This window comes from Bactrocera dorsalis, chromosome 2 (genome assembly GCF_023373825.1).
Source record: "Bactrocera dorsalis isolate Fly_Bdor chromosome 2, ASM2337382v1, whole genome shotgun sequence".
NCBI lineage: Eukaryota > Metazoa > Arthropoda > Insecta > Diptera > Tephritidae > Bactrocera > Bactrocera dorsalis.
In genome coordinates this window covers 37044795-37068437 of record NC_064304.1, presented here as the reverse complement: position 1 = coordinate 37068437, position 23643 = coordinate 37044795, and the positions used below count along the sequence as shown (strand labels likewise).

The 23643-nt window shown below is 35.5% G+C and overlaps 2 protein-coding genes and 2 non-coding genes across 4 annotated transcripts in view; all 4 read left to right on the top strand.

Annotated features, from left to right (window-relative positions):
* LOC105226366 (protein Skeletor, isoforms B/C) overlaps nucleotides 1-23643 on the top strand; it is a 97986-nt gene that overhangs the window by 70111 nt on the left and 4232 nt on the right. Inside the window, exon 4 of the mRNA XM_011205220.4 lies at nucleotides 12980-13091. Coding sequence (XP_011203522.2) covers nucleotides 12980-13091 — 112 coding nt within the window. The remainder of the gene's footprint in view (nucleotides 1-12979; nucleotides 13092-23643) is intronic.
* On the top strand, nucleotides 5612-7227 carry LOC125776214 (uncharacterized). Its single transcript, XM_049447243.1, has 2 exons — nucleotides 5612-6384; nucleotides 6456-7227. Exons 1-2 carry the CDS (start codon nucleotides 5727-5729, stop codon nucleotides 6542-6544), a joined length of 747 nt encoding a protein of 248 aa, XP_049303200.1. The 5' UTR covers nucleotides 5612-5726; the 3' UTR covers nucleotides 6545-7227.
* On the top strand, nucleotides 7621-7785 carry LOC125776911 (U1 spliceosomal RNA). Its single transcript, XR_007422047.1, has one exon. It is a non-coding gene; the product is annotated as a U1 spliceosomal RNA (small nuclear RNA).
* Nucleotides 19354-19518, top strand: LOC115066163 (U1 spliceosomal RNA). The gene has a single exon (XR_003845787.1). It is a non-coding gene; the product is annotated as a U1 spliceosomal RNA (small nuclear RNA).

Genomic DNA, 23643 nt, shown 5'->3' with positions numbered 1-23643 from the left:
TATGAGTGTGTGACACGAAGTCCATTGATGAAGTCGCTATTGAGTATTTGAATAGTTCTACTCTGTGATGGTTGTTTGGTTTTGTTGCTGCTTGTCAAGTTCGTCTGTTGGGAAATTAAAGCTCGCAGTTCGAAATTGGTTGGAGAGCAAATTCACGGAATTTTTGCTTGTCCTATAACTTTTACTTGTTATTCTTAGTTTTACTAGCTTGCAAGTGTTCTGTGTTTTGTGCGAAGAGCATAACTTACAAATAACGGAGAAATCAGAGAGAATTTTCCTGAAATACACGTTATAAGCTAAGCTTAGCTTATTATAAAAGGAATCAGCTGTTGAAGCTTAGGTTAGATGAATTTGGTAGAGCAATGTGCATGCGATTTGGTCCTTTGCGATACCAGATTGAGTTAAGCTGTTAGGTCCAAGTGGAGTAATCATCCTTTAGGATGCCTGCGCGAATTTTAACAGACTCTGCGATATCACTAACGATACCTCTTCCAGTGTATCATACAGTGGGGACTCCAGATGCTTGTAGCGTAGTTTTTCCAATGCGGGACAAGTGCACAAGAGGTGCTCCATTGTTTCCTTGGTGACCAGACCTTTCCTGCAGCCTTATCGTTCTGTCGGCCCCATCCAGCGGGCATGTGTCGCCACCAGACAGTGACCAGTTAGTATTACCATCACGTTCCTACAGTATCTTCTATCGAGTGCCTATAGGAATTTTTTGAACTTCCGTTTTACCGTTTTGCACCCAGGTAGCTCATTCCATAGGATTTTGATTTTATTTACCATGCTTCTGTCGAGATCGTCGTATAAACAATGTTATAATTTATAGTCTAAGAGCCAGTGAATGGCAGAGTACATGTATTTTACCAAAGATGATATTTTGTTCGGTGACCCTTCTATACATACCTTACACGAAATGGGGAACAGCTAAGCCCAGCGAAGGTAGCTATGACGTCACCCAGGTAAGACAGGTACGCAAATCAGACCAAGTTCGCAAGTATTTTACCAAAGCTGGCGTTTGGTCACAACAAATAATATGGTAAATATAGCCTGAAAAATAAATGGCAGACGATTTTTTCGGTTGTAACCTCGTGGCAGACGTTTTTGAAAATTTGAAAAAAAAAAAATTTCGAAAGCATTTTAACAAATCTGATTTTTATATATGTTATTTGTAATAGTATTATTAGTTTATTCTTCAAACGGCAGACGTTTTCTCCGGTTATAATACTCCGGCAGACGACAATATATAGTATATTGACAGTGCGCGACACACTCGAGCCTCGAGCATTAGTTTGTGTATAAGGTATATAATATATGAAGTATATTTCTATTCTTTCTTTATTTCCTATGTTATACTACTGCTATCGCATTCACTCTCGTGAATATCTCTGCCTAAACGCAGTATAACCCTAGACAATTAAATAGCACACCCGGCGTAACGGTTATGTTGTCACATGTTTTTGCTTTATTTTGGACCGTTAGTAGAGAAGCATTTCATTGAGCGTAATACAATATTTAATATTATAAGGTTTATTTTAATTCTTATGGTTGTAATTATTGTTTTCGTGAATCACAAGTATGTCGTCGGAATTGAAGTGTGTTTTCTGTGCCAAAGAAAAAAATGATAAAGTACATTTGTTTTCTAAGGAAACTATAGGAAAATGTCGATTGATTTTGCGACAACGAAAACTTCATAAACTTAAATATCAAAATACTGTTTTACCTAGTGATATTTATGAATCAGGTTATCACAGTGCATGTTATAGTTCATTTACAGCATTGAAGAGAAAATTTCTTGAAACAAGTAAAAATGCCGTTTTGTCAGCAACTAAAACACGTGTTAGATCAGAATGTTCATCAAACGAGCAACCATCAACATCTGCGAGTAACTCTGAAATTACAGACACTTTGGTGCAAGATTCGACTGCAGATAACCTATCTAACGTTAGTGACAATGTAGTTGCATCAGTAACTCAATCTAGTATTTCATCAGGGTATTTATTAAATGAGCAGTCATCAATATCTACGAGCAACTCGACAATTGCTGACACTTCAATGCAAGATTCGACCGGTAAGAGAAATAGTAATGTAAGTGAAATTCTAGAAGATCAAAATCTTGGACAAACTGCTGCGTTGGAAGAAGAGGTCGATGTTCCCCCAGAATCAACAACTGATAGTCATGATAGTAGATCTTCCGAAACTTCCAGTTCAATAAATTTGGGTATGGTATGCTTCTTTTGCAACAAAAGAAATAAAAAATTTCGTTCGAAAATCGAAGCACTGCACACTTCAAATAAAGAAACATTTCAACCGAGCCTTCTGGAAGATCTCAAGATTGATACAGATTTATATGACGAAACACTAAAAAAGCTAACAAATATTACAACTCAAGAAATTTTTTATCACAATGCTTGTCGGAGTGAATTTCGAAACAAAAAAACCTCATCAATAAAAAAACCAGCGCATTCATCATGGCATGCTTCCCGAGAAAATCATCAAATTGTTTTTGAAGAAATCTGTTCTCTAATAGAACAGAACGTGGGCGATGTTATTTTGTTTCGTATTTATATAAACAATATAATGACTCATTCAGAGAGGTAAATAACGAAGAAACATCCAGTGTTCGATTCAGATCCCATTATTTAGAAGACAAAATTCGTGATAAATTTAAAGATCAAATTCATATCTTGCAATCAAATAATAAAAAAGTCGTTGCACCTAAAGCAATAACTACTATTGATGATTCACTATTTACTCATTTACAAGATCAAGATATTCTACAAGCTGCAGCATCAATTTTGCGTAATGAGATAATAAACATAAATAAATCTAGATTACCAGATGACATAACTAGTAAACGATTGATACAAGGTGAATGCTCGATACCACTTACTGTTTCTAATTTTGTAGCTTCTGTTATAGGAGGTTATGCTCGTAAACGTCGGAGTTGTGACAATTTTAAACGGCACGTCAATTCTATGTCTGAAGATATGGTATATATGGTACATAATGGTAATATCAAAACTTCAAAACATATTTGCTTAGGAATAGCATTGAAAAGTTTGACAAGCAGTCGGAAAGTTATAGATATTATAAATCGGTATGGTCATTGTATTAGTTATAATGCTGTTGAAGAATTAGTAACAGAGGCCACTTTTACTTCAACTTCACGAACTGGAGTGTGTCCGGAAGTCATAAAAAAAACTGAAAATCTGTCAACAGGTATTGCGTATGACAACTACGATCGGTTTGTTGAAACAAAAACTGGTAAAGATACTCTCCATGATACCGTAGGCATAATCTATCAGAATATTAAACCTAATGACCTGGTGGATGAAGAGGGGCTACCAGAAACATTTACAAATAGGCGCCGAAGAAGGTCATTTGAAGCAATTGACATAGAACTACCTTTTTACGCAAAAAAAGCTAGGATGACCAGTGGCTTCCAACCCGATATTGGAGATACTACTGAAGCAAATGAAGATAATATTATTGTAAATATGGATCTATACAAGAGAATTGATGCTGTTTGGATGTTAAGTCACGCTCAAGGCTTGCCAAACATCCCTATGTGGGTAGGATTTAATAGTACAAAAATAAAAGACGACAGTCTACAACAACGGATTTCCTATTTGACCCCAATTAACTCATCACCTACTGCGATTCCAGTAGTTTTAGCAACGATGGATCAAAGTATTAAGATTTTGGGAGAGTTAAATCAACCATACATGCAAGTGACGTACGATTTAGCAATTGCAAAAATCGCACTAAAACTTCAAGCAACTGAAAAACACGAAGGGAAATTAAAATATTCGAAATTATTTATACATTTAGGCGCATTTCATATGATGCTATCTTATTTTAAAGCAATAGGAAAAATCATAGATGGTTGTGGACTGTCGACAATAATGGTGGAGAGTGAACTTCTTGCAAGTGGATCGGTACAAAGCTTTTTGGAAGGGAAACATTTTAATCGGTGCAAGAGACTACATCCCATGATGGCTTTAGCATTACAAATTCTTCATTTCCGTTCGTTTTTACAACGCGAAAATATTGAAATAAATACTGAAATAACTGAAGAACTGGAGAGATTAAGAAGCTGCAAAGTACCATTCTTTTTCATTCATAATGAACACCTCAAAGATTTGTACAGTAGGTATGAAAAGTTTGCAGAAAAAACAATAAACGGTGAATTCAGTAAGACGGCTCAGTTTTATATGATTTACGTACAACTTGTACAGTATTATTTAATTCTAAGCCGAAGTATTCGTATTGGGGATTTTGAATTATTCAAGTTCATATTACCGAAAATTAATAACTTGTTCTTCGTTTGTAACCACCAAAATTACGCCAGATGGACAGTCCACTATCATTATAATTTATCAAAAGTTGCAGAAACTCATCCAGGATTGGAGGATGATTTTAAAAACGGCTTTTTTGGAGTTAAAAGAACAGAAAAACCGTTTTCAAGGCAGCCCGTAGATTTAACTCTCGAACAAACTATCAACGCCGATGCGGCTAGGAAGCTTACGGGAATCATCCACCTCACGGATTCAATCTCAGCACGTCAACGTTGGGCCAAAAGCCACGATATACGCTCTTCTATCATCTCTCATGTTTTGGGACAGGTTGGATTGAGCAAAGAGCAAGATATCACTGCAGATTTGAAAGCGCACAATATAAAGAAAAGCTCACAACAACTCGATAAATTTATAAAAACTTTTGATCAATACATGAATCCCTTTAATATTGAGTTGCCGACAAATCAATTGTTTAATATTGCATCTGGTAAAGCAGCAACAATTCAAGTCGAAGAATTTCTGCTGAACGTGGAAAAGATTGGCTGTGAACAACGAGAATTATTTTTGTCGGAGTGTTCCTCGAATGTCAATCGATTCGACAAAACAATTAAGAAAATACCGCTACATAATTTTGCTAGCCAAATTGAAAAACGTAAATCTATCAAAGTGGGTGGAAAAACTCAAGAAATAAAAATACAGCGAGATCTATTTGGTCGCATGCTAGGGATATCAATGGATCATAAAATCGATGTAATAAAAATTTTGTCACACCCCATCACACCTGTGCCATTAGCTTTGTGCCATTTAGATGGTGCAATGTACAAAACTAACAAATCAGCACTTGCTAAAGCTTTGGAAGGTAATATTGACCACAATCCGCCACGGTTTTCTAATGTCTACGTTGTTGATGGTTTTTTCATTTTACATTCCATGAAAGAAGTGCCAAAAACGTTTGGTAATATTTCTAAAAAATTTTTGCAAATGATCACAAAATATTCCGGACAAAGAATTGATGTTGTTTTCGACCAATATTGGTCTCCATCTATTAAAGACAATGAAAGATCTTTACGACTTGAGGCTGTTCAAATGCAGTATATAATTTCAGGACCTGAACAAGTTAGACCAACTGATTTCTCGAAGGAGTTGAAAAACATCCGATTTAAGGAGGCTTTAATAGATTTTTTCACAGTTCATTGGGCTAGCAGTGAAATCATTCCGTTCCTTGGGACTAAATTAATACATCTCAACTTTCGCGACTGTTATTCCTACAAAGTGAATCATGAAATTGTTGAATCGAGTTTTGTTGATGATCTCTCCTGTCCTTTACACGAGGAAGCCGATACTAAAATTATTTATCATGTATGCAGTATTCGAGACGAATCAAATATCGTCATTAGAGGTTCTGATACAGATATATTAATTATAATGCTTGGCAATATGGTTCACTTAAAAAATCGGCTGTCTCATATTTGGATGCTTACTGGGACTGGAAACCATGAAAGATTTATTGATCTTACTAAAATTTACGAGCTGTACGGTGAATTATTGACAAAGAGCTTGATTGGATTTCACGCTTTTACGGGGTGCGACTTTAACCCTGCTTTTTTTAATAAAGGTAAAAAAAGGCCTTTCACCTTGTTAAAAAAAAATGTTGAATTTCAAAAAGGGTTTGAAAGTTTAGGAAACGCTGAGTTAACTCTGGATATGCTAGACAATCTGTTTAATGTTATTCAAGAATTTACTTGCTACATGTATAACACCAAGAAAACCAAAGACGTTGATGATAGTCGCTTTCAACTATTTGTCAATAGCTACAAAGCATCTGACTTAAATGAAAACTTTAATAAAAAAGTTGTAAACTTCGACGCTAGTTCAATACCTCCATGTAAAGCTGAACTTTACCAACAATTCTTGAGGGCTCATTACATTTCCAGCATCTGGAAAAATGCTGCACAGAAACATCCGACGATGTTGAACCCACTAGAATATGGTTGGGAACAACAAGATACATCGTACGTGTTCAAGTGGTTTGAGGGAGACCAGCTACCATGTTTAGTTAGTGATTTTATTCAAGATATACCAGGTAATTCTATTATACTATATGCTATTTTATAATCAAATTGTTCAGTTGAAACATTTGTCATAATTTTCCAGACGACAACGAAGATGATGAAAAAAATGACCAAGATGATGAGCATTATGACAATAGTAATGCTTCCGACGACGAAATTGACGAATCATAATACGATGGAAAATTTATGTATAAAATATATCAATAAAAACACGAAATATATTTTCATTAATATCAATAAAGTAAATATTGTTATAATAGTTCTTATTATTGATTTATAAACAACCCATCTTCCCCATTCTTTATTATAAAGTAGGATATATATTTTTTTTTGTATTTTTCATAATACAATATACTATATGTGTATATTTCCATGAAGAAATTTTCGAAATAGAAGTAATGACAGTAGGTACAAATAATTACACTGTCAATATATTTTCGTCTGCCGGAGTATTATAACCGGAGAAAACGTCTGCCGTTTGAAGAATAAACTAATAATACTATTACAAATAACATATATAAAAATCAGATTTGTTAAAATGCTTTCGAAATTTTTTTTTTTCAAATTTTCAAAAACGTCTGCCACGAGGTTACAACCGAAAAAATCGTCTGCCATTTATTTTTCAGGCTATATTTACCATATTATTTGTTGTGACCAAACGCCAGCTTTGGTAAAATACTTGCGAACTTGGTCTGATTTGCGTACCTGTCTTACCTGGGTGACGTCATAGCTACCTTCGCTGGGCTTAGCTGTTCCCCATTTCGTGTAAGGTATGTATAGAAGGGTCACCGAACAAAATATCATCTTTGGTAAAATACATGTACTCTGCCATTCACTGGCTCTTAGACTATTAATGTTTTATAATTTTAAATTTATAAACAAAGTCTTACTATTTTCCTCATAGTAGTGTTAAGAGTCAATAAATTTAGTTTTTAGAAAACGAAATTCCAGGTAGTTATTAATTATCCACATACATACACATTATATTCCGATGTCTGCACATACATACAGTTAAGCACATTCGGAAACATTTTCAACTTAGGCATACATAACATGTTACATTTGTGTTACGGTAACAACCCTAACACAAATACAATAGGTAACCATTTTTTTCATTACCTTTCTATGTTTCTTAGCTACTGTCCTTTTTCATTGAGCACAAAACTCACGCATATCCTTTTTATAGTAATTCTCAACCACTTTATTTAACATTTTGTTGAAATACTTTCGTTTGAGCGGAGAAAAGCATACTTACCTGGCGTAGAGGTTATCCGTGATCATGAAGGCGGTTCCTTCGAAGCGAGACCTGATCATTGCACTTCGATTGGGTTGACCTTTGCGATTATTCCTAATGTGAATAACTCGTGCGTGTAATTTTTGGTAGCCGGGAATGGCGTACGCGCCGTCCCGACGTTTTAAATACATACAAATATGTACATACGAAAGACATGGTATTATCTATAACACATACATATGTGCTTATAAAAATGTATTGGTATACTTTTTGATAGGTGAAAAATATTGACAGTTGTCATATTTTCGAGTAATGAAGTATGAGGGTAAAAGGAAGGGTATTTAGAATAAGTCAAATAGTACGGTGGAAGAATATTTCACAGCGAAACATTTTTTAAGGTAATATATAATATGTTTACAGATTTTTTTCAGAAATACCCGTTATAAGCTTAAGCTTATTTTATTATAGCAAAAGTTATTGTGATTTAAGACTTTCAGGTACATAAGGCTTGTAAGTTATGTGTGGCCTAGGGCCAGTTTTCACTAGATTTTATTCATTCTAAGCACAAAAATGCACCGTATTATATAGTAAAACACGCTCTCTCATTAAGAATAAGATAACTCACATATTGGCCGATATGTGCGGTATACAGTCACCTGGAAGTTCGAAAATCTTTAAATTAAGTATATGGGGGCTAAGTAAATATTAACCAAATTTAACGCATTTGTAGCACACAGACATACTACTATCAGGAAAGGATTCTCTCTGAATTTCAATTATATCTCTTACACATTGACCAATATTTTCGGTAAAAAGTCTACTATAGGCTCTGGGGTCCACATATTCGGAAACTAGGGGATTGAACAGTTTACGTTTCATTAAAAAAAGGTGGCATACTTTAAAAGCATTATTCGTGCAAGTTACATCCTGAAAGTGAAAGAATCAAGTGGAATTTTAAATTGTGCTATATGAAAAGTAAGCGTGGTTATAGTCCAATTTCACTAATTTTCAGACTGTGCTATGGGAATGTCAGAAGAATATCATATACCGAATTTGGTTGGGTCTCGAGATATGTGTTTTCACCGAAAAGTGGGCGGCGCAAGGGACAACGTCTAAATTTTACACTGGTTCTATTTGAGAGTTATCTCAATTTTTACCCAAATTGCAGCTTGCACGAACGGAACAGACAGTCAGACGGATTTTAACTCGTCTCCTCATCCTGACCATTTCCATATAAATGTATATATTATATATATAACCCTATATCTATCTTATGTAGTCCTGCTTTAAGGGGGGAGCCTGCTTTAGAGACTTCAAAAAAACGATTTTTTTGAGGATTTTTTTGGGAGGGAAAGAAATAAGTGATTTAAGAAAAATTTCTAGGGTTTATAGATATATATTTAAATATCATTCACAAATTTTTGGATAGGACATCTTTGGAAGCATTTGACCGATGCATCTCGAATGTGCATTTGTCGGACGGCGAGCAGGATGCAGGTCGCAATTTCTATCGGAAACAAAAAATTCAAAGAGATTCATATTTTTTAATCATTTTTCTTCTAGCTAAACTAAAAAAATTCCAAAAAAAGGTGTAACAACTACATTTTTGAGCATTGAAAACATGAATTTGAATGACGATTGTAGTGTACAAGTATTTTCTATGGAAAATTTTTACATGCTTTGGTCCAGTTCTTAATGTTAGCAGTAAGGGCTAAAATTTTCAGGGAATTTTTTTAGGGTATTTCCAAGGAAATTTCGTGACGGGATTGAAAGAAATTAATAGTTCTAAAAAAACACACTAATGTACACGTATATATTATAATCATACTCATTATTTCGTAAGCGAATAGTTGAGGTCAGCACTAATGAGCGAAACCTTGCTACAATAATGTGAAATATATAGAAGAGGAAAATAATAAAAATCAAAAACAACTATGGATTGACACTGCATATTCGAAATTGTTAGTACTTACATACTGTACACTTATGTTGTTTATATGTATGTAATATAGGCACATGTAAAGATGTAGTATTGAATAGAATAAATCGAAATATATAAAGACATACTAAATGTGACGTAATTATGCGAGGAGAAAAAGTCATAAAAAACTAATGACACTGTCAGAATAATTGATTCGAAATCGAGTTAATGGCTATTATAATTATGTGGGTATGCACGATTGTTAACTAATTGCGTGGGGAAATAATGTTTTTAGTCCCGAAACCATTTGTGCATTCTGGTACATGAGCGTTCAATGTGCGATTTGCGGAATTTTTTAGAAGATATCAGAAATTAATGCTATGAATTCAACTTTTTATAACTATAAGAAGCGGAGACATACTACTGTAATCAAAAGGTGAATTTTGTCCATTTGATATCCTTGAAAGTAATCCCCTCCCGCTGCAATACACTTATGCCAAGGAATTTTCTAGTCATCATAGCACTTGGAAAAGTCCTCCGGTGTGGTTGCCATCAGAGCCTTCTTCGATTCAGCTTTTATATCCTCAAGTGAGTCAAAATAGTTACAGTATAGTCCTACAAACTTACCGAAAAAAAATGCACGTAAATTAAGAATTCACCTTTAAGTTTGAACATTTATTTAAGAAAGCAAGTAAAATAGTATTATTCAAAGTATTGCTCATCTTTTTGACAATTTCGGGACTCCATCCCAAAAGAACTGTGGCTTAGCGTACAAGAATGAATAAGCCAATTTTTGAAACCCTACTCTGATATGAATAGTATTCTAGTGAGGACGCTCTACATCAACCGCAAGAAATGATAGTCAGAAGGGGCAATGTCTGCGCTGTAAACCGCTGTTTTCCAAATAGTTTTGCAACATAAGGCCGCGCGTTGTCATAGTGGAAAATGTTGCGGCAATTGATCACTTCAATTAATGAGTTATGGTCAGTGGCATTCCCTATTAATGGGATCATAATACAGCACGTCATCTTTTACACATGATTTTTGGAATTTACGCTGATCGTAATGGATCCATTTTCCATCATTAGACACAATCCGATAAAAAAGCGACTTCGTTTTCAGAGTTCAAGCAGTATTTTCCACATGCCAAATCGTCTGTTGGTTTCAATTCATATGTCACCCAATTTTCATGATTTTGAAGGACCTCGGTTGCTTCTAATGTTTTGAAATAGCTGCTTGAGTAACTTTCATATATTCTGCGAGCTCTTTTTCTAGCTTCTCTTCTTATTTTTGGCCGCCGAGGATGTTATCGTCTTCCAAGCCAAAGTTTTAAATGGTACAATACCACTTTTGGCACATTCGCTTAACTGGAGCATGTTCCCGATAGAGTCCACCAAGATACGTTGACTTTTGAATGAGGTGTTCTTCATATTAAAGAAATTGAAAGAAAAACTCCCCACGCAAACACTTTTTTAGGGACATATTTCGACATATACGGGTAAAAAAACTATTGACGTTAACGCTTCAAATGAATGAATACATGTACTTAAAAATCGCACTAGGAGAGTAGTTATGTTGATTTCGGAAAATTGGAACAACGGAAAAATATTCAAGTTCTGTCAGCTGTTGACAAACCGTTTATAAATTGAAGAGTCGATTTGATCTCGTTGCCGGGCTGATAAAATGCTTAAAAACTACTAAAATATTTGTATATATTATTGGTAATAATATTAAATAAGTAAAATATGATATATGACATAATCTCGAGATCCCGAAAATATAAAAAATTAAATTTGTTATTTCGGGATCCCGAATTTATTTAACATATGATATATGACATAATCTCGAAATCCCGAAAATATAAAAAATACAATTGGTTATTTCGGGATCCCGAATTTAGATACATTTTGTTTTAATTGCTGCAACAAGTTAACTTAAAGCGATTGATTTATGGCAATGTCATTCCATGCATGAATTTTTGAAAGTTGCAATGTAATCATATATGGTATTTACAGCAATAAAGTCTGAATTAATTTTGTACAGAACAGACTCACACACAAAAAGAAAAGTGCATAAAACTATGCTAATGTATGCGTTAGCAAATAGTTAGCGCTTTGAAATAACAAATCATTGACGTGTACGCCAACATGAGTAAATTGTTGCTAGACTACAACAAGAGCACGTTTATTTATAAAGGGTGATTTTTTAAGAGCTTGATAACTTTTTAAAAAAAAAAAACGCATAAAATTTGCAAAATCTCATCGGTTCTTTATTTGAAACGTTAGATTGGTTCATGACATTTACTTTTTGAAGATAATTTCATTTAAATGTTGACCGCGGCTGCGTCTTAGGTGGTCCATTCGGAAAGTCCAATTTTGGGCAACTTTTTCGAGCATTTCGGCCGGAATAGCCCGAATTTCTTCGGAAATGTTGTCTTCCAAAGCTGGAATAGTTGCTGGCTTATTTCTGTAGACTTTAGACTTGACGTAGCCCCACAAAAAATAGTCTAAAGGCGTTAAATCGCATGATCTTGGTGGCCAACTTACGGGTCCATTTCTTGAGATGAATTGTTGTCCGAAGTTTTCCCTCAAAATGGCCATAGAATCGCGAGCTGTGTGGCATGTAGCGCCATCTTGTTGAAACCACATGTCAACCAAGTTCAGTTCTTCCATTTTTGGCAACAAAAAGTTTGTTAGCATCGAACGATAGCGATCGCCATTCACCGTAACGTTGCGTCCAACAGCATCTTTGAAAAAATACGGTCCAATGATTCCACCAGCGTACAAACCACACCAAACAGTGCATTTTTCGGGATGCATGGGCAGTTCTTGAACGGCTTCTCGTTGCTCTTCACCCCAAATGCGGCAATTTTGCTTATTTACGTAGCCATTCAACCAGAAATGAGCCTCATCGCTGAACAAAATTTGTCGATAAAAAAGCGGATTACGGAACACTGATTTTGGTAATAAAATTCAATGATTTGCAAGCGTTGCTCGTTAGTAAGTCTATTCATGATGAAATGTCAAAGCATACTGAGCATCTTTCTCTTTGACACCATGTCTGAAATCCCACGTGATCTGTCAAATACTAATGCATGAAAATCCTAACCTCAAAAAAATCACCCGTTAGTATATACCCGCATATACACATACATAGTATATAATCACTATATAATATATTAGAACGGCATTTTTAGTTCGTTTAAATTCATGAATACTATTAATTTATGTATATGTGTGACTATTCTATATATATATATACATATTTTGCAATAACTTTATACAGTCATATGTGTACATATATAAAAAATAAAAATAAAATAAGGTCAGGTTTATTAACATAAATGCAACCTTCACACCACCCCACCACCGAACAATTATTACTCACAATATTTAGTCTGAGTCTTGTTTTGATTTTCTCTTCAACTTTGCTTCCTTTTTCTCACCCGCAGCGATCCACCAATATTGCAAGCGCACAACAACACCAACATCATACTGCGTCTGCCCATGGGCAAAAGGATTAAGGATATACGATGGCTGTCCGTGTGGTGCCGACGATTTACGGTAAGAAGATTTACTTTGCGTTTCCTTATGTTGTGGTTACACTCAGCGACATGGCACATACATAAATATCCAAAAATTTATATTAGATATTTTCGTAATCGTGGTTGCATATAAATACATATATTTCGGTTGCTTTGGCAATTATACAAATGATTCCGACAAACTGCGGTCGCGTGGACGCACAAGTTTTGCTATAATTCATTTTTAATTAAGGAAAAAACCACATAACAGTATACCGTGAGAGCTGAGTGATTATAATTATGGAAGAATTGGTGAAGGGTGCTTGGAAAGGGTTACAAATTTAGGTTAAAAATAATCCTAGTTGATTTTGATTTTTTTTTTTTTTCAAAAATTTCAAAGCTTGTTTTAGAAAAAAAAATATATGCTTCAACTTCTTCGTTAATGGCGCAGACACCACTTTTACAACAGCGCACCATTCGTTCTGCCTCATCGCTGTTTTTCGCCAATTGGATATTCCAGTGTAGCCGGGTCCTCCACCTGGTCTTTCCAATGGAGTGAAATTCTTCCTCTTTCTCTGCTTACCCTGACGGGTACTGCGTCGGATACTCTAAGAGCTGGAGTATTTTCATCCATACGGAAGACATGACCTATCCAGCGTAGCCCCTGTCTCTTAATTCGCTGAACCATTTCAATGTCGACGTATAATCGTACAGCTCATCGTTCCATCGACTGCGATATTCGCCGTTGCCAACGCGCAAGGGACTATAAACCTTCCGCTGAACCTTCCTCTCGAAGGCTTGTAACGCCGACTCGTCACATGTAAACCATGCCTCTGCCCAATATAGGAGGATGACTAGTGACTTGTAGAGTTTGGTCTTTGTTCGTCGACAGAGGACTTTACTTCTCCATTGAATATTCAGTCCGAAGTGATGACGGGAGATATTTCGCCTTGTCCCGTTAACAACCAGATCCATACATTTTCTTTCTTTATCTTTTTTGAACTTACGAAAATTTAGAATAATTTTTAATACATTGTTTTGTCTGAAAGCTTGTGGAGGCCTTTATTTTGTGACAACCACCCCAAAGTTGGGAAATAATATTATACGACAAAAACTAGGACAATACATATGTCTAGAAAGGGCACGACTTCTCCAAAGTAAAACAGAGATGGTTACCATATTGGATATGTTCTTCTCAAGTAAAACGTAGTGGCAGAACTCATGAAAAATTATCAGTATTACAGTCCATTAGACAACATCTTCGTCAGCTAATCGTATTATCGATTTATTTTTTACAAATATGCTTCACAGATTCGTTTGAAAGATAATATCGGTATCTTTTGGAAAGTTACCACACTAAATATAAACAAGAGCAGAGTTTATCTGTAAAGGTCCAATGAAATACTTGTTCTCAGCATTGTTACCCTTTCAGCAGTTGTAAAGATTTTAACTAGATGTTGCCAATAGGCATTCATACATACAATGAGACATATTTGCCACATGTTAATTGTCGAAGCTGTCCAAAAGAAGGTGAATTGGAGACAACCCGGCACCTTCTTCTGGACCGTCTGGTTTTCGCAAGATTAGGGTCGAAGAATTTGGGATATCTTACCTGCAGTCAAGTGAGTGAAATGGCTACTCGACCAAAATTAAAAAAAAAATTGTTAAAGTTTGATTAGAAATACGAAAAGACTTTTTCGACTACCAATATGCAATAAATAATAAGGTAAATAAAGTATACACGTGTAAATTTTTGGTATTAAACTACAGTATATCCAAGATAAGTGTTTCACGCAATTCTCTTAAAATAGTACCTTGCATATTTCGGCCAAGAACATAGCTTTGTTATTAATATGGTTTGGTTTTATGTTTTAAAAATGTTTTCGGGCAAGTCATCGCTGCGGTTGGTTCAAATGAATTTCAGCCTAGAGAGACGAATTTTCGGCCGAATATTATCTTACAAGGCGTCAATCGCCTCGGGCTTATCTGCGTAGACAAGCGACTTCACATAACCCTGTAAAAATTTGTTTAAAAATTGGAATTAGTGATATGTATTATAACATCAACTTCAGTTCAGATTTCCTGACTAATGCAATGCTTTTCAAGCCGAGGTTGCTGCCATAAAGGTAGCAATAGATTTCCTGTTCCGCAGTGCTGCTTAACCTCTTTATTAACAGCAACGAGTCCCTTTGTAATAAGACTAGCATGGGTGGCAGGCCACAGCGGCATCGGAGTAAACTATAAAAATGATAAAAGAAAGGGAACCCTAGCTCCGTTATGAGTAAAACAGGAACGGATCGGTGCTCCACTCTACTGGTGTATTCTAATGCCGGAGAGTTGGACTTCGGTGGAGCTTGGTCAGCGCTGGCCTGGCCACTATCGGTTAATGCGCTGTCGCTAAATCCTTATGGCACAAAGATCGTTAGAGATCCAGTAAGCTCTTTGTTCTTAAGTAAGGCTAGCCTCTCCCTTCTTGTGAAAGTTCTAACAGTCCATTACCCTACCGACTTCCATGCTGATTGTCCCGCGTTCGTGCGGAGATTTTAGAGGTGTATATCAAACATTTTTTCGGTGTACGAAAGGAAAATAATCAGTAGAATTTTTGATCCACAAAAAATACACAGAAATATAATGTCTTCATATCAATGAAACAAATAGATGTCTGCCTTTCTAATATTCACCCCGAAACAAGTTCAAAGTCATAGTAAAACACGAATCGATTGTGTAAATATTTTGTCAGCAAATCACTTTCTAACCTACACAACAACAACAAAAGCAGTGAAAGGCGCCTGGCACAGCTGCCATTGACGGCCGATTTATGACAGGTGTAAAGCAAGTTGAATTAAATAGCTGTACATGGGCATACAAACAACTCAACTGACGCAACTTTAATACAGTTCCACCTACATGCGTGTGGATGCGTGTGAACTGCGCGATTACTGTCAGTCAGTTCGGCGGCAAAGCGCCTTGAGGTCGGTAAAACCCATTAAAGCTAAATGCTTAAGTTCAAAGCCCACAAATCTGCACATGCACAGATACATTTACTTAAATATGTACATGTATACATCTATATATGTATGTATATGGCATATAAATATATTTATGTATATATACATGTACATTTCAACATACGTATTTATATATACATCCTATCTACAAAGATAAACAGCAGCATCCATTATTCATAGACGCTCCACACAATTGGCTTTAGCGCCTGTATATATGCAACACTGTTGCCACTGTTGCAAAACCTAAAGCAACAACAATAGCAACGATGTGTAGGGCTAAAACAAAACTAATTTTTTTTTCGGGGTTAATATTCGAACCGCGCCCATTTTTTGGTGTGAAAGTTGCGCACTCGAGTCAGCAAACCCATACCTATGCACATATCGCTCACATACATGTACTTATGTGAGTTTGGGTGAAATTTCATAAATTACTTTTGTTTTATTTGGCTCACGTGCACGAAATAATATTACTTTTCATTTACCAGTGGGAGGCGGAAAGCGTAAAGCATGAAAGCAGGATGGCAGATAGAAAGCAAAACAGGAAACGGAAGGTCCTACTTTGTTGCGACTCACCCAGAGCGTGTGTGTGTGTGCTGGTATGCGATGGTGTGGGAGTTGCGGCCGCTGTCTTAGAATATAAAAGATGGCGTCGTGGTTAAATAAATTACAGCAGACATTTTTGATTAACTCAAGTGTGTACATAAGTAGGCGTGTGTGAACGCTGGTGCGGCAGTATACACTCGCATACATAATTATGTATCTATGTGTATGTATGCTCAGTGAATAAATTTGTACATGCTGTATTACGCATATGCATTTACATAAATACCTATACATGCGCAGTCTGCAGCGCGCTCAAAAGTGGCTGCAATTTGTTGTGCACACATACATACGCAAGTAGCTACATATGTATTTATGTTCGTATATTGCAGCTAAATACTTATGTATGTTTACGAGAGACGAACTGTGGTGAATAACTAGTCATAACAACAACAAAACTATAACTTTGATAGCATCGACTCAATAATACCCTTAACAAATAAAAATAGTTTGCATACAAGATTTTGTTCGGCCAGTTTGTAAGGCAGCTATAAGCTATAGTCGTCCGATCTGAACAATTTATTCGTAGATTCTACCATTGGATTTGATGTTAATCTATGACAAATTTCGCAAATATATTTCATCAAATAAAATAGTTTTCCATTTTCCATACAAGGACTTTGGCCAGTTTATATAGCAGCTATGTATGGATGTATATTAGGGTGATTCAAAAAAAAATTTTTTGTTTTTTCAATTGGTACTCGCAAAAATAGGTTCCTAGACACCTCTAAGAAAGCCTCTCCAAATATGAGTTTTTAATTGTAACGGGAAGGTCTTCCGCCTAACGGTTTTCTATTTCTTTCTTATTATCAGATAGAAAAATGTATATCTCGATTCCAACTACTTCAAAAAATATCTTGTTAATTAGGTTTTGTAGGAAATTGAATGCTCTAAAATATGGTCTCTTATGATTTTTTCGTAAACCCAACCGTTTAAAAGATATTAACAGTTAATATTTGATGATTTTTGGGAAAATTTTTTATTTCTTAATAATTTTATAACTCAATGAAAAAAAATTATTACGAATAAGTTTTTGGAGAGGCTAACATAAAGGTGCTTAGGAACCTATTTTTCAGAGTACCAAACGAAAAAAAATGTATTTTTTTTGATCCACTCTAATATGCACTGATTTTTGACGATGAATATCTCGTAAACGCTTAACTTTATCGAAAAATTACAGTAGACCATTTTTATAGAGCAGTAAATTTCCTACAAAACTATGAGTTTTATCATTCATAATAATTTTTTGCATTGAGTTATAAAATTAATAAGAAATAAAGAATTTTTCCAAAAATAGTCAAATTCAACCGTTAATATCTTTTAAACGGTTGGGTTTACGAAAAAATCATAAGAGACCATATTTTAGAGCATTCAATTTCCTACAAAACCTAATTAACAAGATATTTTTTCAAGTAGTTGGAAGCGAGATATACATTTTTCTATCTGATAATAAGAAAAAATAGAAAACCGTTAGGCGGAGGACCTTCCCGTTACAATTAAAATCTCATATTTGGAGAGGCTTTCTTAGAGGTGTCTAGGAACCTATTTTTGCGAGTACCAATTGAAAAAAAAAAAAAAAAATTTGAATCACCCTAATGTATATGCTATAGTGGCCTGATCCAAACAATATCTAAACGATATGTTCAGAGATAATATTATTACTTTGGATAATAATTCATGCCACTTTGCGTAAGATTATATATATTATATGCTATAGCAGGTACATCCGATATGGGCGGTTCCGAAAGACTTCTTCTCAAACACGGAGGGACTATATTAATTATTTCAACTAAAATTTGAAAGACCTTAGTCATCTCTATTCTTCCGTTCGAATGATTTTGGTGAATATTTTGGTTATCAAACGCGTTCTGGCGCGACTCGTCCCGATAAAACTATTTTTTCCACAAAAAGTGCCGTAAATAGGTCTTCACTAAGAATTAGTTTGGAAACTCGTGATTTTGTCACTTTAGTATTCAAAGCTTTAAGATTCCAATCTAACCCTAGTGATTTTTTAATGAAGAGACGTTATCATTATTCCATAATAAAGTACATTAGTACAGCTTGAGGCTTATTGGACCATTATTTCCACTCTAAACAAGATTATGACCAGTATATAATATAAAGTCTTTATCGAGACGCTTCAGCTTAGCTGGCAGGTTGAATTGGATATTATTTTACCCTAAAAATATATATATAGGCCTTCTAGCGTCAATACTTTGTATTAAATTTTCACGAGTCAATAACAATTATATTAGATCATACATAAATGTATTTACTAGTAGTTATTAATATATACAAAGCTGAGACTAAATCTTGTTAGCGGTCACTACAGTCTTTTAAATAATACACTAAAATTTATAAGAAAATCCATGACAGACAGTGTTGTATTTCATGTATTAACCGTGTATACAACACAATATGCATATTAACAAAAATAGAAATACAAAATATTCGTACTCGTATGACAACCACAATGTAGTATAGCAAACGGCATAGGCAGCTTGTTTTTTTACCTGCTTAGACTGCAGAGCTGGCTGCCTGTGAGGGTTTGACTACCTTTTTGGTTTCCCTTTTCTCCTTATGTTCTTTTAATTAACTCTCATTGATTTTGTGTGAGCCAACATTATATTCTGAAATTCTCAACCACTTTCGGTGAGGATCTTCTTAAGAACTCTGATTCAAGCGTTGGTAAGCATACTTACCTGGCGTAGAGGTTAACCGTGATCATGAAGGCGGTTCCTCCGGAGTGAGACCTAATCATTGCACTACGATGGGGTTGACCTCTGCGATTATTCCTAATGTGAATAGCTCGTGCGTGTAATTTTTGGTAGCCGGGAATGGCGTTCGCGCCGTCCCGACGTATTTAAATACATACGAAGGTTAATACTATAGAAAACATGTGTATATGAGGGCAACGCCACTGTACAAACTGGCATATGAACGTAGAACTGCTGATAAAAAAGTGGAGCGTTAAACAACAATGTATCCAATAACGCAATCGTTAGCATTTCGGAAGCAGCCTAGATATATACCCTGCTCTACTGAGCAAGCCAGCTACAGTAGGGTTAACGCAGAAAGTAACGAAGACAGATTGCTCAGATTAGCACCAACAGGAACTCTTCAAGAGGGTGTATTTGTCACCAAGCCTTTGATCACCTGATGAGCTTCTAAAACAATTTGAAAGGAAAACACCAGAACTGATGCATATGTAGATGGTAAAGCATATTAGTGACAACCAAATTCCTCGTCACAATCTGTGATGGCATGGGCAACGCTCTAATGTGAAATGTCGATCAAGCTAAAGGTAAATCTCGATAATACGGATATGACAAGGAGTTACAAAATGGCAGCGTAGAAACTCCCGAAGCTCAACGGGGTTGAAATAATAATTAAGCAGCACACCAAGTACTTGGGGGTAATTTTGGATCCGCATATCTAGAATTTCTTAGATAACAAGGAGCTTCGCAGTTCAAGGGACTACATATAGTATGAAAATAGTAGCACAGTTGAGATGCTGTGAGACTAATTACTTACATTACTTAAGACCAGTAGGTCGCTGCATAGTCTTCCGCAAATGAATTTGTCTCCTTTGAGCGTTTTTATATGTACATAAGATCAATCCTATATCTATCCTTCTTCTTTATTGGCGTGGATACCGCTTTCGCGTTTATAGCCGAGTTTACAAAGCGCGCCAATCGCTCTTCCTTTTCGCTGTTTGGCACCAATTGGAGATTCCAAGTGTAGCCAGGTTCATTTCCACCAGGTCTTTACAAATTTCTTTCTCATCTCGTACAGCTCTCATTCCATCGCCTGCAGTTTTCTTCTTTTCATTGGGGATGTTTTTTACGTGACGGGTCCCAAACTCAGCACACAACCCTGGGGAGGAATGTTTCACCTTTTCACTTCAGCTCTCCTTCAAACGGATATTTTTGGGATACTTAGAGAATACTTCGTCTAAGATCGGTAGTCGAGAGCTGCGTGAACTTCTACACATGGTTCCATCCTCCATCATCTAATAGCCGTTAAAAATAACTGCTATGTGAACGAATCTATTTTAACTATATAATCTGATATTCGATAACATTGAAATATTAAAGTAAGGAAGGAAGTTAACTGCAACAGAAACCCATGCATGGATTTCCATAAAAATTCCATTATTAAAAATAGATTTTCCAAGATGTCTAGACTCTACAGCCAATGCAAATATACAAATGTACATTTATGTATAAGTACCAGCATTGCGGTTACCATAATGTACAACAACTCGTACATGCCTATATGCATTTATATTCACCACGATTGGGGAAGTTGGGGAATCGAAGCTCCTTACACACATACTCACATAAATATGTATGTATATACAATGCGCGCGCACATTTCTCCTTTTTTGGCCCTTTGAGTTGGAGTGTGTTAATATGTATATTACTTACATATATATACATATTCCTTTAGATGTTTAATCAGTATACATATTCATATGAATAGACAAAACCAACAAAAAGTCATTTTTTATATTACATACATATTTAAGCATATAGTTAATCTTGTGTATGTAAATATATATGCACACTATTACTATGTATTTACATACTATGTATATATGTGTATGCACGAATATGTGCTAAAAGGAGCAACCTTATATATCTCACAAAAGTAAATGGGTGGGCGTGTGTGTGTGCGCATAAAACAAATGAGTATTTTCGGCAATAATTTCGCCTGTCTGTATGCAAATATGTAAATCGTGTAATTATTTTCGCAAAATATTTGCATTTTTATATCTTCGTTGACTTAAATAAATGCATCTTCATGCTATTTACTTATTTTTCTTCGGTCTTCGCCTTCGACAATCTCACTGTGGCTTTAGTAAACCTGAGTTTAAGGCAAAATCTGAAGGCCATCGATTCGCTGCCGCTTTTATAAATAACGCAACAGCTTGCTCTTTCTTCTCAATTTAAATCTTCCTTGTACAATCTCGGTTGTAGAAAGTGGCTTGTCAATGGCTATTAAATAGTATTAACTGGATTATTATGGAATATTTCTTTTCTCATTTGAAAAACTTAAAATTTATTAATGTTCTTCCTTGTTTTTGTAAGACTTTGATTTGGGCAGAATAATAGAATATACGTACTATATGCTGGTTTTATATTTCGGGTTATAAGGTTTCCACTTAATGTTGCCGTCTGGCAACTAGCAATTTTATCGTAAAGTTTGACAATTTTCGGGGAATGCATACTCAGTACGTTTTGACATACGAGCGCTATTTGTGTTGTTTACAGTAACTTAAAATATTCATCTCGGTAAAAAAAATTAAATTAAATCGGGAACGTTTTCGCACGATTATTTTTTACAACTTTTGACGTGGATTAACCAAGCAACAATGCATCGATAAACTAAGTTTATCATACATCAAGCACCAGGGTTTCTCAATTATATTGTCAGTTCAATTGGGGTCGTAGCTCACTCCGGAAACTATTGGTGTTGTGCGCAAGATCTATGCAAGATCGACGTGTGACATATCAATATTGGATAAATATTTGATTAACGAAATTTTTCTCCACATAGGATCCACAACAATTGCGATCGCTCGAAATAAGATTTGTGTCGATTGGTTGAAAGAAATGTTAGAAAATAAGACAGTGGTACTTCTAAACACGTCTACGGCATCGTGACAGGTCATGAACCACTAGAGCAATGTATAATAGTATGAGTGGTACACAATCATTTGACAGTTGTCTTTCAAAAAATCAGGAAAATCAAACATTGAAGCGGATCACTCTTCAACAGGACAATACTAGCTCTCGCATATCGACTGAAAACAACTGCATTTTTGAGCACTCAAAACATCGTCATCCACCATATAGTCTAGACTTGCGATCGAATGACTTCTTTTTATTCCCCTTCGTAAAAAATAAACTAAGAGGTCAACGATCTCTGAAGAGGCGGTTGATGCGTTCAGAACATATTTTTGGAGATGCCGCATTCAGAGTTGCAAAAGTTCTTCGACTTGGTTTAATCGCATGCAAAATACATCAATGGAGAATATTCCTATTTATTGAGTAAAAATATTGATTATGGACGCTTACGCTTTTATGATATTTGTTGCTTTCCTACGCTTTTTTATATTTTTAGTATATCTCTTGAAGTTATTCGGGAGTCAGAGGTACATAAAGGTCTTGAAATACTTCATCAGATAGGTAAAGAAATTTACCTCAAAATACTTGGCATAATCACAGCTACTATTAATACTGTAGGAAAAAGTTTAAATGTACGACCTGTAAGGTCCACCAAAAATTTTCTTTCCTACGACCTACCGTCAGTAAGACTCGACAGAATTACCCATAGTCATGTTAATCCAACTTTCACGCATTTGATGGGTTTTATATAGTGGGAAGCTCTCCTGACAAATGTCAACCGCCTCGGGTGTGAATCATATAGTTAGATCATCCGTCTAACAGTGGAAACATTTCATTGTTATTGTTTTTGTAGCGGCTAAAAAAATCAAACGATTGTCGACAAGTGTGCAATTATGAGAGGAATGGTTCTGCCCGATTTGTGCTCTGAATAGCAGAAAATATTTAAAGTGATCGTATCATTTGCCTCCAAGTAAAAATTCTTTGAGGTATCGTTTGAAAATTTTAGTTTGTTATTATTAGAGGTATATCCTGTCGTAATATGAAATATCTGAATGTGAAATATCATCTATGAGATCGTAACCAAGTGCATCTTATCTGAGTGCCCAGTCACAAAAGTACAGCCGGGAATGAACTGGCTGATGAGCTCGCCCGCTCCGCAATATCCACCAACATGGTAGAACAAGAACCTTTCATTGCGGTTGGTCATGACACCTTAAAGGAGACGATATAGATAATATACTGAATATCTGCGGTAATTATAACGAAAGCTATTTTTATTTCAAACTAACGGGTGGGCCATATAAAATTTTAAATTTAAAAGTAACGGGTGAAGAGAAAGATGCTCAGTATG

Coding starts and splice junctions, on each gene's coding strand:
- LOC125776214 (XM_049447243.1), top strand. CDS start 5,727: ATGCTTGGCAATATGGTTCACTTAAAAAATCGGCTGTCTCATATTTGG. Junction 6,385..6,455: donor TTTTATTCAAGATATACCAG/GTAATTCTATTA, acceptor ATAATTTTCCAG/ACGACAACGAAGATGATGAA.